Below are 13676 nucleotides of genomic sequence, written 5' to 3'. Positions count from 1 at the left end.
GACAAAACCATGTAAGCTTTTCACAATAAAACCCCGACAGTAATTTACAAACGCAGAATAAAACCTCCCAGTAACTGACAGTGACTGATAAGTCACGTGACCATCTTACTCATAACCCTTATTTAAAATGTTTAATAATTAAAGTTTTTTTTTCTCTTTGCGGTCTACATCGAAAATGCTACGTCCTTTGTTGTGAAACCAGAACCCGGAAGACGAAACATAAACAGCCAATCAGCTCTGCCCTGGAAGCAGTTTACACTTCCACGCACACATACCGGCTGGACTTCAGCATGTAGTTCATGTGCTTTTAAGTTGTATTGCATCTGTTTTCTGACTGATCATATTAAGAATAGTTTAACAGTCGAAACTTGGGGATGACGTGAGCACATGGCCGACATCATGACGTCAGGGAGTGAAGGAGATCTTCCGGCTCAGGTAGGCTGTCTCTGCAGTGACCAGGCTAACTCTGGGAAAAAGTTAGGACAACCTGCCAAGTTTCAGTGGCAGGTCTGTTGTAGTGCTTGGGTGCGTCCTGCAGGGAGCGTGCAAAGGCAAATGTGTGAATGTCTGTGGCAGGTGTAACAACAGGAGTGCAAATTGACAACAGGTATTTTTACAATGCAGGAGCAACTGTGCAAAATAAAGACACACACACACACACACACACACACACACACCCACACACACACACACACACACACACACACACACACACACACACACACACACACACACACACACACACACACACACACACACACACACACACACACAGGGTGTCTGGATTCATTAACACACACAGTATGCAGGCGATGTTTGCGACTCAGCAGGTGCTGCCTTCATTCTGCACACACATTTACAATGAGCAGCTGAAGCAGCATGAAACGAGAGGAGTGATGGACACAATGGACACAATGGACACACAACACCATCCTGGTTTATAATCACCCAGTGGGCTAGTTTGGCATTAGGTAGTGCCTTGGAGGTTTTGCCAACACATTGGATTCACAGAGCAAAGCATCTGAGCACCAGACAAATAACTACCACTGGTGACTGTATTACTACACCTCTGTAATACAACCACATAGGGAGATTTCTACTATTCAATAAGTTACAGGAAAACAAATTAATTTTATTGCATGTATATGCCAAAGGGGCATATACATGCAATAAAATATTGCATGAATGAGTACACTCTAACGACAACAGACACACAGGTTGATGTTTTTACTTTGTTACTGTTGTAGATTGAGGAGGTGGAGGCGCTGTCCTCTATCTATGGAGATGAGTGGTGCGTTATAGATGAAGCATCCAGAATATTTTGCATCAAGATATCTAACGACATGGAGGAGCCCAAACTGACAGCATGTTTGCAGGTAAAGAGAAAAGACATTAGCTTAATTGATCATATTTCAGTTTGCTTTTCAACAAGTAAAAGACTCTTATTTGATCAGATAATTCTCCCGACTGACTACCCCAGCGCAGCGCCGCCCCTCTACCAGATCCAGTAAGTCTATTTGATTGGATTTACTGGAAAGCCTTTTAAAATGAAATCTTATGGTGATCTGCTGAAAGGCCCACTCCTGGTGCCACTCAATTACCCTGTGTTTGTTTTGGGCTCTTGCAGTGCAGCGTGGTTGCGAGGTCCGGAGAGGGCCGCGTTGGCAAACAGCCTGGAAGACCTCTATGTGTGAGTGCTTCTCATAATGTCTGACATGAGGTGGAGGAGCTGCACAGGGAGATCTGCCACAGCAAAAGCGTGTCATGATTGTCTCCTCTGTGTAGTCCGTCTCTCCATAGACGTATACGCTCATGTGGAAATTTGAACTGTCTCCAGGGAGAACGCAGGGGAGAGCATCCTCTACCTCTGGGTGGAGAAGGTCCGGGAATTCCTCGTAGAGAAATCCCAAAGTTCAGAAACAGGTGAGGTGTGAAAAAGTTGTAATGACTTGAAATGACGACTTTAATCAGCCAAGTAGAGTTCGATATTCCCCGTTGTGTTTTGGGGTCTTTAATTTGACACCTGAGTGAACATAACAAGCTTCTCTAGCTGTTGATCACCATGAATTTTAATTTCCCTGTAAATAAAACACTAGCACCAGGAGGATTAATGCAGAAACCATTTGTTATATGCCGGAGCTCCAGGGTTCTTGCCCTAGATATATGGTACAATAAATCAAAATGTTATTCAAATGTCATTTGAACCCATGGACGCTTAATACTTTATATAGAAAAATAAACTTGAATACGAAAGATAGGTTTATGCTTTAACTATAGCATTCTGAAACAGCATTCTTCACCTTTTTAAAGTTACAGTGTGTATAATGTTTTGACATTTTCAGAACAGACTTTGTTAAAAAGGAATATTATATTCATAGGTATGTTTTAATTGGTGTATAATCGCTTGAAAAAAAGCGTTACCTGAGAATGTGATATCTACAAAGGTGCGGGGCCCACCCCTATTTTGCACAGCCATGTTTCTACAATAGCACAGAACACACAAACTTAACAGCCTTGAAGGTTTTTAGATATAGTGTTGATGAGTATTGAATAAATAACTCAATACAGTACATTTTCACCTCATCAGTTGATGTTGTTTAAAGACTTGAGGTAGTGGTGGATGATGCCATCTTTAGTTACTAGCTTCTTGTACTTGAAGGCCACTGTACATTCTGTAAATTATCTGAATGGCAAAGTAGCTTTGCAATCTAGAATCTACCATTGGATGCCAATAATACTCAGATATTACACACTGTACAATTAAAGGTATAGTCAGCGATTTTGGAGAACGCTTGTCCTTTTGTGTGTCAAAATCAGTGAATATCTCCTCACAATCCACAACCTGTCCATAATCTGTGTGTGCAAAAATATATATATATCTGGTGTTAATAAACAGCCTTGGCCCTGTAAATAGGCATGTTGCTAGCATTTTTATTATATTTATTTTATTCAGCGCGCACACAGTCGCACAGGTAGCGGATCGTGAGGAGATATTAAATTATTTGGACCAAAAGTGATTTCGTCAACAAGCGTTCTCCAGAATCGCAGACTCCAACTTTTAAAGGAAAAGTGAGTTTTTGCATAAAGAATAACTAAAGGAGTTGCAGGATAGAGCCACTATTGCTACTTTCAAACTCCTTTGCACAATTTTCCTCCTGTTTTTGTAATCGTTCTTAATACAGCACCTTGCACATCGCCTCAGCATGAGGGCGGTCAATTCCACGCTTTCCAACAATGATAACATCTACACGTGTTAACAGTCTGATAAAGCCCACAAAATTTCTTTATCAAAATGTGAATCAAAGGTCGGGATTAATCCTTTTACCTGACTCAAGCCTCGTTTTTAACTTGTCCCCTATCTCAGTCCTGCTAAGATGCTCCTCCTCCACAACAAGTAACTCCACCATCTGATGTGCTCTGAATCTGTGATAAGATGAGCACAAAGGCCTGCAGGCATTCAAAGAAAATAAAACCCATCTGTGTCTGACTTTGAGTGACTGCGTTGAATTAAGATCGATATCTAAGTAATGCCTTCTGTTACGCTGGCGGGATCCTTTTGAGGTGTAAAAGTCGCCCAAGATACCCAAATTAAAGATGTTCTACAAGCGCATCAGGGTTTTTCTTGGGGAGTCTGCACAAGTCTTGGTTATCTACAGCAGGGCCGGGCGTTGTTTGTTATTAAAGGGCGGTCGGTCTCTTTTGAGCAACAGGCCATAGAAAAATATTACCTGTCCTCTCCTTTGTTGTGTGGCATAAATGGTCCTTCTCTTTGGGATGCATGTGCTAACGGGTATAACTGGTAACAGCACTTCAACTCGGATGAGCGGGAACGATGGCTTCTTCCCATTCAAATGACAGGGACATGGTGCAGAGACGAGAAGGTTGAGAGGGTGGTGATAAGGCCGGGGATGATGCTCATTACACAGGAAAGGACATGAAAAGGGAGGAAACACGGTGGAAATAATGGGGCGGATGATCATGTTTGGTCGAATGAGACCAGATGGAAAATCACATGTTTGCTCAACTAAAGATTAACTTATTTCTGTCAGTTTGTGTGCTTCTCTCTGTGTGTCTATATGCAGCCCAAGAATAAACACTGCAGACATAACCCAGCCACCACAAGTCACAGCAGGCCTGCACGCTATAGATTTGTACCCAGCTCGACTTTGATCCCGGCCTCTGTTTTAGCGGATTTTTCCTGTCTAGACACATTTCTTGTGAAGGACATTAAAGGATAAGTCTGGTGGTATTCCATGATCTAAACCTCTAGTTTTCTTATTATCAAATCCATTAAAACCAATACATACAATGAATAATGATTCTACTAAGTTGTGTATGTGTATCCAAAGACTGTTATATTATATGTCTCTGAGCCATTGTAGCGCTCTGCTGTTGTGGAGGGCACAGGTGTTTTTCTATAAAAAAAGTTCCTTGTCTTTGACTGATTTCAAGGTGTAAATATCAAGATTTCAAATCAAAATCACATTTGCCATTGGCAAAACAATTACCATCAACTATTAGCATTTATCATGGCCAGTTTCTGCTCAGCTCCAACCTTTCTGTATTAGTGATGACGTTCTGCTTGGTCAAATATATGTATCCTCACTTAAAAAATAATATCAGCGTCTTCATTGGTCCAAAAACATCAGTTTGTCAGTTGTAATTTATGTGTCATCCATCATGAATTGTGTGTGGGAGGAATAGGCTATGAAAGCATGCTAGTGGCAATGTTAAGGTCATGTAATGGTACACTGGTAATAATGACTTGCCCAGTGTCAGTGTGTGTCACACTAATGGCACGCTGCCGACAACTCAGATATAAGACCGGCTGGTGGGTTAACGTGTCATGACATTTCTTGCCTCCCCTGCTTCAGTGGGTCAACAGGAGAAGGTGAACATGACGGCAGAGGAGGAGGTGGAGGACGATGAAGACATACCAGACTACAGGACTCTCAAACTGAACACAGAAAATGCGCATCTCTTCATGGATCACGCAAACGGTAAGGCTCAGTGGTCAGAATGACAGAAACGCAGCTTATTAAAAAAATATTTCTTTCTCTGATGTTTGATGTATCTCCATTTGCCCTGTAGATGACGAAGTACCCTCAATAAAACATGGAGGCACCATCACAGACCGACGCAGCACCTTCCAGCCTCACTTGGCTCCCGTGGTGACTCCCAGACAGGTATGGCACGTGAATGGCAATTTGTTAATTGTTTAATATTACCACACAATGGAGAAAACCCAAGACAAAGCTCCTATGTGGGAAGGTTTCAGCTGGATACTTAAACAATGACTTGTTTATCTCGAACCAAGACAAACAAGATTACCTGTTGGGATTTAAATATGCTAATTTGATCAACTGAAACATCACCTGGCTCCTTCCTGCATGCTAATCTCACTCTCTGGCTCTCGGGTAAGCGAGCCTACTCGTCTTTAAAAGCTTCCACCATGCTGTGAAGTGTTATGTTGACAGAAGTATTTACAGACACAGCTGTTCCCCAGAGAACTGCTCAGCATTTACAAATGTCTTCATTAGAGTCTGGAAGTGTCCGCTCAACCAGAGATTAAGATACTCTTAAACCTTCTGTATTTATTTATTAATACAGACAATAAGTAAGTGTATGTATTGTATGATAAGTTAAGACATTTAGAAGTAAAATAAATAAATAAATAAAACCAATACATTGTGTAGAATGTACAGTATATATGAATATAAAATTGTGTAATTTAAGGAATTATTAATAAAAATAAATTGTGTATTTAAATGTCACATTTTATTTTATACGTTCACTTTCATTAAGAAGAGGAAAAACCTTGTGTTCAAAAGCCCCAGTCAGATTTTCCTTCCCTTTATGGCGTCATAAAGACTGCCAAAAATCTGGATGAGAAAAACCCGCGTATATAACGCTGACTGCTGAATGGAAATGAAAATTGAGCGGAAGTAGGTGGGCGGGTGCCAGGCTAAGTTAGATTTGGGGCCACAACCAAACTTAGCTAGTTAGCTTAGCTAGGTAAGTAACATTTAGTGTCTGTTTATTCACCGCAGCTTTGTTTCTAGCTTACATGAGCGAATAGGCTTTATTTGGTAGCAGTTCTTGGGCTTTTACACCTTTGTTCTTATAGCAGCAGGTGGCGTATGATTGGCTGAAAGTTAAGAGAGGGACATCTGGATCCCCACCCCCACATTTTCAGCTTTGTCTGTTTGTGGAAAATACAAGTACAACCAAATATGTATTTCTCAGTCATTATAAACAGTTTGTGAGTCATGATAACATAATTATTCATCAGTGACCTACGGCAAATGGAACTAACAGGTCGACTGAGTGGAGAGGCGGAGGATAGTTTACTCTGGAAATATATTTTTAAGCTTTCCCTCTCAGTTTTATTTACAGGGGAAGTTACTTTCCTTCGTAAACAGTCCACTAATGCTGCTGTGTTAGTCAGCCGTGTTAGTCAGCTGCGTCAAGACGGCGTCACTTCCAAACATGACTCCTTTTTCCTTAACAATCACCCAGTCAGGGTTTCAGCACGAAAGCTGTTTTTATTGAAGTTATTTTCAGTATACAGCAGATGTGAGAGTCATTGTTCCTCCTGTCATGTGTTGCAGGTTAAAATCATCCTGGAGAAGCTCTATGAAAACAAGAAGATTGCCAGTGCCACTCATAATATTTATGCATACAGGTCAGTTATGTCAGATTTCCATATGCATTTCTATATTATTATTTATCATGCAAACCGTGAACACACACCCTGAGGTCAGTGTTACAGTGTGTCTCATTAGTGCAGAAGAATAGGAGTTAAGTAGAGGCTTGTCTATCTTCTCTAAAGGGCACATTACGGCGTTAAAAGGTCAACATTGGCACCAGAGACGATGAAGGCTATCTGATAGTATTGTGCACTATGTGAATAGACGTGGCTATGTGGTTTTAATTAGGCGCTTGTCGAGCTGCTGTTGCACTGCCTGGGTGGTCATTATTGATGACATTTAGACCACTTGAAAAAAAAAACTTTTCTCTGGTTAAGAGGCTGCCTGTGTCAATGTCAAGGAGTCATTGTCTGAGCGAAATGTCTCAATGTTCTCCCACCTCATGCCAAGCTGTCGCCATTGTCTCTGTTGTAGGATTCACTGTGAGGACAAGAACAGCTTCCTGCAGGACTGTGAGGATGACGGTGAGACGGCAGCCGGAGGGAGATTGCTCCATTTACTGCAGGTTACCATTTTATTACAAAACATGAACAATACCCAAAACTGATTATTTTTTTTTTTACAAAAGAAGACATTGAGGAGTCGGTGCAGCACACATGGTTGAATGCCTCCAACTTTCTTTCGGCTTCTGGGATTTAATTGGTGTCTGTTGGAAGCTGCCTCCATTCATTTTCACAATCGGTTTAAATGTGGCTGCTACTGTGGTTTTTTTAAGCTTGTATTATTCTGAGTAAGGACCTTTTACACAGACACTGACAACTAACTTAAACCTCTTATGTTCGGTTGTAGTTTAGGACCTTGACAATCATAACTTCCCACATCATACGTGATATACAGATATCAATGTGATACACGGTCTGTTCTAAAAAGATTGAGGCTAATTGTACATTTTTCAACATAAAAATGTATTTTCTTTCCCCAAGTGTTTTAAACTTTTAATTGGAAGTTCCTGGTGTTAGGTGACTTGAAACTGAGGCTCCTGTACTGTGGAAGATTATTATTATAACACCGCCAGTATGTCCTTCTGACGGAGATTAGGATTAAAGTGTATTAATGTCTGCTATGCATGAAGCTCTGAGGTCATTACACCACGGCAATAACAACAGGACGAGTCAGGTCATTGTAGCATTTAATGCTAAGTAATGACTGTGTCAATTACACAAACACAAAATGATTATTTCACTAGTTATTTAGCCCTTTGATTTGAGAATGCTTGTGTTAATGATTTGATTTGACTAAATCACCATCATGATCTGCTATGAAGTGAGAATGCAGAACACCTCGAAGGCAGAGCCAAACGCTCATTAAGGGATGAGTTCTTCACCATCATTCTTCACAGAGACAGGGTCTCACCAGTCTCACCCACACCACCAGTTTTTACATAATGTATAAATTTCTACCCCCCTACCCCTCTCCAGAGATATAGTTCATGACAGTTATTTCACACGACATTCAATCTTTTCATCTCACATTGTTACAGGCCTGTGCTGTCAGATGGCCGGTGATTCATGCACACACACACACACACACACACACACACACACACACACACACACACACACACACACACACACACACACACACACACACATCGCAGTTAGACGTACAACTGTCCAACACACTCTTTGGTTCCCCGTACGAAAGAATGAAGGTCTCTGACACAAGAAAAAGTTTGCTGTGATCCGAGCTCAGCGGTGACTTGTAGTAGTTCTGTCATACTCATTACCAGCAGGCGCCAAGTCGCATCAGAGCCTCTCCAGATGAGCTCGGTGACACATGTCAAAGTTCATATTCATTCATAAGATGACGGCGGTCGTATCAGCCAGTGAGACTCTGTTGGGAGATGAAGCGGCATGAGATATAGTGCATTGGATGTCAGAAACTGTCATCTACCGAACAGAATTGAGATTAATCAAACTGCCTTTGGCTATTACAGTGTTCCCTCCCTTAGAAAACACACCGCATCTAACAGTCACACTCACAACTCTCCACATTAAAGCTGTTGTAATGAATATTTTAACAGATTAACAATGGAATAATTGGATATGTTTTATCATCACCTGACTCCACAACTCCTCTTATGCTGGATCAGACTCCACAATCTCTCTGGAAATATAGTGAGGCGTTCCACATGTGGTGTCTGTTGTTGTACACAAAGTCATACTACATGAGATAAGGCAATCGTTTGAGGTGCCCTGTGTTCACGACAAGCCATGACCCAATGCCCTACTTCTGCTGAATCGGGCTATAATCCAGGTGATATCATGGAGCCTGAAGCTGACATTAAAGGTCAGATACTATGCTCATTTTCAGTTCAAAATTGTAATTTGGGTCTCTACTATGAACTGCTTTCATGTTGTAGTGTCCGAAAAACGATTTATATATCTCTCACAGTGCCATTGCTGCAACTCCACTTTTCAGCCTCTGTCTGTCCACCTTCGGAGCCTGTCTCTTGAAGCCCCGCCTTCCAAAAAGCCCAGTCTGCTCTGATTGGCCCAAGATCATGTTTTTTTCTATTCTCACACCAGTATTAATTTTGAAAAATATATATTTAAGAGTGTATTTTGCATAATAGTGACCTTTAAGCTCATCACTAAACAGCAGACATACACAGGTAGAGACCGGTCGGTGAACACAGCTCAGCTGCTAGCAGCTAAAGAGACTGATATTGGTGGAGACCAAAGCAGAAGAGAGTCAGTAGATTTGTCAAAACAGATAAATGTAAACTTGGCGACCTCCTTTCTCCGCCCATATATATATATACTGTATATATATATAGAGAGAGAGAGAGAGAGAGAGAGAGAGAGAGAGAGAGAGAGAGAGAGAGAGAGAGAGAGAGAGAGAGAGAGAGAGAGAGAGAGAGAGAGAGAGAGAGAGAGAGAGAGAGAGAGAGAGAGAGAGAGAATGTAGTATCTGACTGACCCACTGTAACTGCCGGCCTAGTCCCTCGGAGCCACACACTCGTCACACCCTCAGCACACCAAGCATGAAGAGCTTCTCCCTAAGCCATTCTTCTCTTAACTCGTTCCTCTCGACAATCCTTTCTTCCCATTTCCTCATTTAGATTTGTGCTTTGTGCCAGTGAGTGTATGAAGTGTGGGGCCATGAACAAGTGTCTGATCTGATTCATGGTGTCGCCAGCCAGATGTGGATGAGTCCCCTCGAATAGCAGGTTGCACTTTTTGTGTGTGTCTCCTACTATTTCCTCTGGTTTAACTATATCCGCTGGGTTAAAAGAATAATCCGACATTGTGGGAGATTTGTTATTTACTGAGAGTTTGAGGAGAAGATGAATGTCATTTTAATCTGTGTGTCCTGTAGAGCGATGTAGGACACGTCTTAAGCTCAGCCCATGGAAACTTGGCAAAACAGCAAGCCTCTGTTCAAAAATCCTCTTCAGATGTCAGTATGAGAATTGGGTTTGTTGATAAGTTAGTTTGCACAACTTTTCACACATTTGTGCAAATTGGCACAAAACATTTTGGCCACTGGATGGAAGGATGGATAGATGGATGGATGAATAGATGGATGGATGGATGGATGGATGGATAGATGCCCTGTTATAAAGATTCATCCATCGATCGCATCTGGTGTGAAACATTTGGCAGCCGGGGAAGGGTGTTTTGGTGTCACAATTAATTTATTGTATTATTCATCTCTTGCTCATTCCTCTCATTTTCACCTCGTTTTTTTCTCTCCCCACAGATTCTGGACGTGCGTAATGTCATGGTGGCCGTGTCTCGATGGTACGGGGGGATTTTGTTGGGTCCTGACCGCTTCAAACACATCAACAACTGTGCCAGGAACATCCTGGTGGAGGAAGGATACACTGTGTCTACGGTGAGAAGCCAATAACGGATCACTGTGTCATCTTCCACTGACACGTTATCAGTCACGTCTGACTCCGCTGTCAGTTTTCTAATGCTCATATTCTTTCAAATATCAGAGAAAAGTAATGGATGAGCCAACCAAAGCCACAGTCCGCACTGTGTGTACTTACAGGTTATGACGAGACACATTTATTATCATAATAATACAGAGTGTCCCATGGTTTTGCTTTTGTCTTTTCAACAGTAACTCTTCAGTGGCGCTCACATTAGAGATATTGGTTCATTTGAAGTGTCTGGTCGGCCACATTTTCATGAGATCAAATGCTCCCTTGTTGCTCTCAGCAGCTTGGCGTTAGGTCCAGACTGCTTTGAAGTCATCTTTGTGCGCTGCAAAATTATTCCATTAATAATGCAAATGACATTTGAGTTTGCTGCCACAGATAGATTCTGCAATCCCACTATCCTTCTTGAAAACCAAATCAACTCTGAGTAAAAAAAAAAATCAGCACTTGATTTCATTCCTGTGCTCGAGGCAAAGGGTAAGATTCCCCAGCCTCTGACAAGGATGTGTGCAAGCATGCATTGATGTTTTGAATCCGAATCTTTATACCGCAGAGGATAAACAATATGAGAAGAATATTAAACATAGGGCAATCTCAGTCAATCTCTCGGCTCTCTGCACGGAGCATTTTGATTCCATCTCCTTTCAACTCCACAGGTAGACAGAGCTAGTTGCTGCTGCTCTATGTGCATGAGAGGACACAGAGATGTCCTTTTAACAAAATTGGACAGCTTTGAAATGACAGGATGAAAGCTGCCAGCAAGAGAAAAACTCAGCGTAAATGGCGCGTAAATGCACCTGGTATATACAGCAAACTGTCACTCCCCACTACAGCTTGCTGTGTCCCTTTTTTTCTCCATAGATCATGGTCTTTTAGTTGGCCAATAGTTTTTTTCCCTTCTTTTTCATTTTAATTTTAACAATTTGTTTATTGGTTTGTAATTATTACAATGACATAATAAGCAGTCTTGGCAGTAGGGACAGTATATTGACAAGTGAACAGGCAAGCAAACAACAGATTTTGTCTCCAAACAGAGGTTCATATAAAGATGTTACACTATTTACAATGAACAGAAATCTAGCTAACATATAGGCTAATCCAATATAAATTATTTAACCATTTGCCCAATCCCCACCACAGTCTTAATGAATTGTTGTCCAAAAACTCCATGAAGCTCTGAAATATTTAGTTGGTCAATTATTAAATATTTCTCTGTGGCCAGTTATGTTCAGCAGCTGCTTTACACATTTAGCTGAGGTGAAGGAGACCTGATTGCATGTCTGTCCTTCAGCTGTTCCTATTTTTCACACTGGAACAAATTACGCATGAATTCATCTGAGCAGAAATAGATATAATCATTTTTAAATGTTTTTTTTAAATCTTTTTTAGATTGTGAATGTTGTGTGTTGTCGTTCCAATCCTGCCAATAGTTGTTAAGATTCACAGTGTCAAGGTCTTCCCAACATCCATAGAGTAATGGTGCTGCTAACCTGGCTAATAAAAATGAAATGACTTATCTTGACATGGATAAAACCTTTGGATTAGACTCCTGGCCAGAGGAAGCATGTATAGGAAAACTAGAAAGGCCCAAGAATTGACCCTTGAGGTCCACCTATTTAACCTGTGTAGAGGTGATAGAAACTCGGTGCTTCGATTTTTTATTTCTTAGATTTTTCTTGATTTAGAAGGGACAGCGCACATTGATAAACATGAGCATCAAAGTTCAACATATAAATGTGCCAGATTTAGCCATGCAGGCTAATTTTCACCTGTAGTCCCTGGCAGGTTGATGCTGTCCTAGAATATAAAAGTAAGAAACAAAACCCCTTGGATCACTTCTTGAAATGATGTCACTCCTCGTATTTTAAAGAAGTGTAAATTGGAAACAAGACAACACTTCTGGGGAAGAGGTTGTGAGTACTTGGATTGGATTTGGGAGGAAAATAGACTGTGCTACAAAGAAGGAAAGGAATTGAGTTCAACCACCAGCTTCACACTTCAGAACCTCACAGGAGTTAAATGTTGCTGGCAGTCGCTTTGCAGCATGTGAGTTACACATTAAGAACAGTAACAAGGCTACTTCCTGTCGTGGAAACTGCATTTTAATGCTAATTGGGGATACAAACAAAGAAGCCAGGTGGTAGAGAAAGACTACAGCCACATAACTCCTTGTGAGATATGAAGGGGCTGCATGCATAATAAAATGTTCCCCTTTGTCCCTCTGTGGTGTGTAACATATTTCAAAATCCTCCTTGCAATTTTTTTTTCAAGCTGTTGAAGTGCTGGCGACGATAATTATTCAAGGGTGTTTTACAAGGGCATTGTTTAGTTTGCCGCAATTATCGAAATACATTTAAACAGTATGGTAGCGAGGCAATCAGTGCATAGTAATTTTCACATTTCAGCGAGGCTGGGGGAAAAAACGCAGCAGGAGTTCAGCCAGCATCTGTCAAGAATTAAGTCATGATCTTTAAAACAGCACTCTAATATTAAAACCCCATTAAGTGAAGTGCTGATGGAAGATAATTGCCGGTCTCTAATCCTTTTCTTCTTGTTTCACAGGATGAGGTCACCAAATCGGGAGCAAAGACCAAAAGGCCAAAAAGCAAGAAGACAAAATGAATGTGGACTTTTTACTAAAACACATTTTTTTCACATTCTTAATGTGAAAAGGTTGTTTTTTCAGAAGCGCCTTAATGGAGACAAACAGGGATTCCTCGCAATTACAAATAATTTATTCAACACAGCTACAGTGAACGTTTTGAATTACTTTAGCCGATTGCTTTTATATTGCATTGTTATTCGATCAAGAGTCCTTGAAATGAAATGTTTACACTTCAACCTGTTTTCATTAAACCCATCAAATCAGGAGATTTGTTCTTTTGTCATCAACAGAACGTGGCTTATTCTTCTTTACACTCGGGAGAGGACTTCTGACATATTTCTGTCGCAGTCCATTTTAAATGGTCTTGATGTTGAATCCTTGTGAATTCATACACAATTCACTCAGCGTTGCCCCGAGAAGTGCGATCAGACTTTGATGCTCAACCAGTACAGAGTTATACCGACTCAAA

At 41.0% G+C, this 13676-nt stretch overlaps 1 protein-coding gene across 2 annotated transcripts; it reads left to right on the top strand.

Moving 5' to 3' along the window:
- Window positions 1-274: 274 nt before the first annotated feature.
- Window positions 275-13448, top strand: impact (impact RWD domain protein). 2 transcript variants are annotated; one of them, XM_080032508.1, is made up of 12 exons: window positions 275-435; window positions 1248-1376; window positions 1455-1507; window positions 1628-1690; window positions 1838-1923; window positions 4875-5000; window positions 5092-5186; window positions 6612-6685; window positions 7125-7215; window positions 10032-10112; window positions 10416-10550; window positions 13165-13448. In XM_080032508.1, exons 1-12 carry the CDS (start codon window positions 388-390, stop codon window positions 13222-13224), a joined length of 1041 nt encoding a protein of 346 aa, XP_079888634.1. In that variant the 5' UTR covers window positions 275-387; the 3' UTR covers window positions 13225-13448. The 2 variants fall into 2 exon arrangements, with proteins under 2 accessions (XP_079888634.1, XP_079888635.1); XM_080032509.1 differs by lacking the exon at window positions 10032-10112.
- Window positions 13449-13676: the final 228 nt, after the last annotated feature.

Source organism: Ammodytes marinus (genome assembly GCF_949987685.1).
Source record: "Ammodytes marinus genome assembly, chromosome: 8".
NCBI lineage: Eukaryota > Metazoa > Chordata > Actinopteri > Uranoscopiformes > Ammodytidae > Ammodytes > Ammodytes marinus.
This window is presented reverse-complemented; position numbering and strand designations above follow the sequence as displayed.

What these genes read in the sequence shown, in the direction of transcription:
- impact (XM_080032508.1), top strand. Translation starts at nt 388, where the DNA reads ATGGCCGACATCATGACGTCAGGGAGTGAAGGAGATCTTCCGGCTCAG. An exon ending in AACTGACAGCATGTTTGCAG is followed by an intron (nt 1,377 to 1,454) that starts GTAAAGAGAAAA and finishes TTATTTGATCAG; the next exon opens with ATAATTCTCCCGACTGACTA. An exon ending in GATTGCTCCATTTACTGCAG is followed by an intron (nt 7,216 to 10,031) that starts GTTACCATTTTA and finishes TGTGTCCTGTAG; the next exon opens with AGCGATGTAGGACACGTCTT.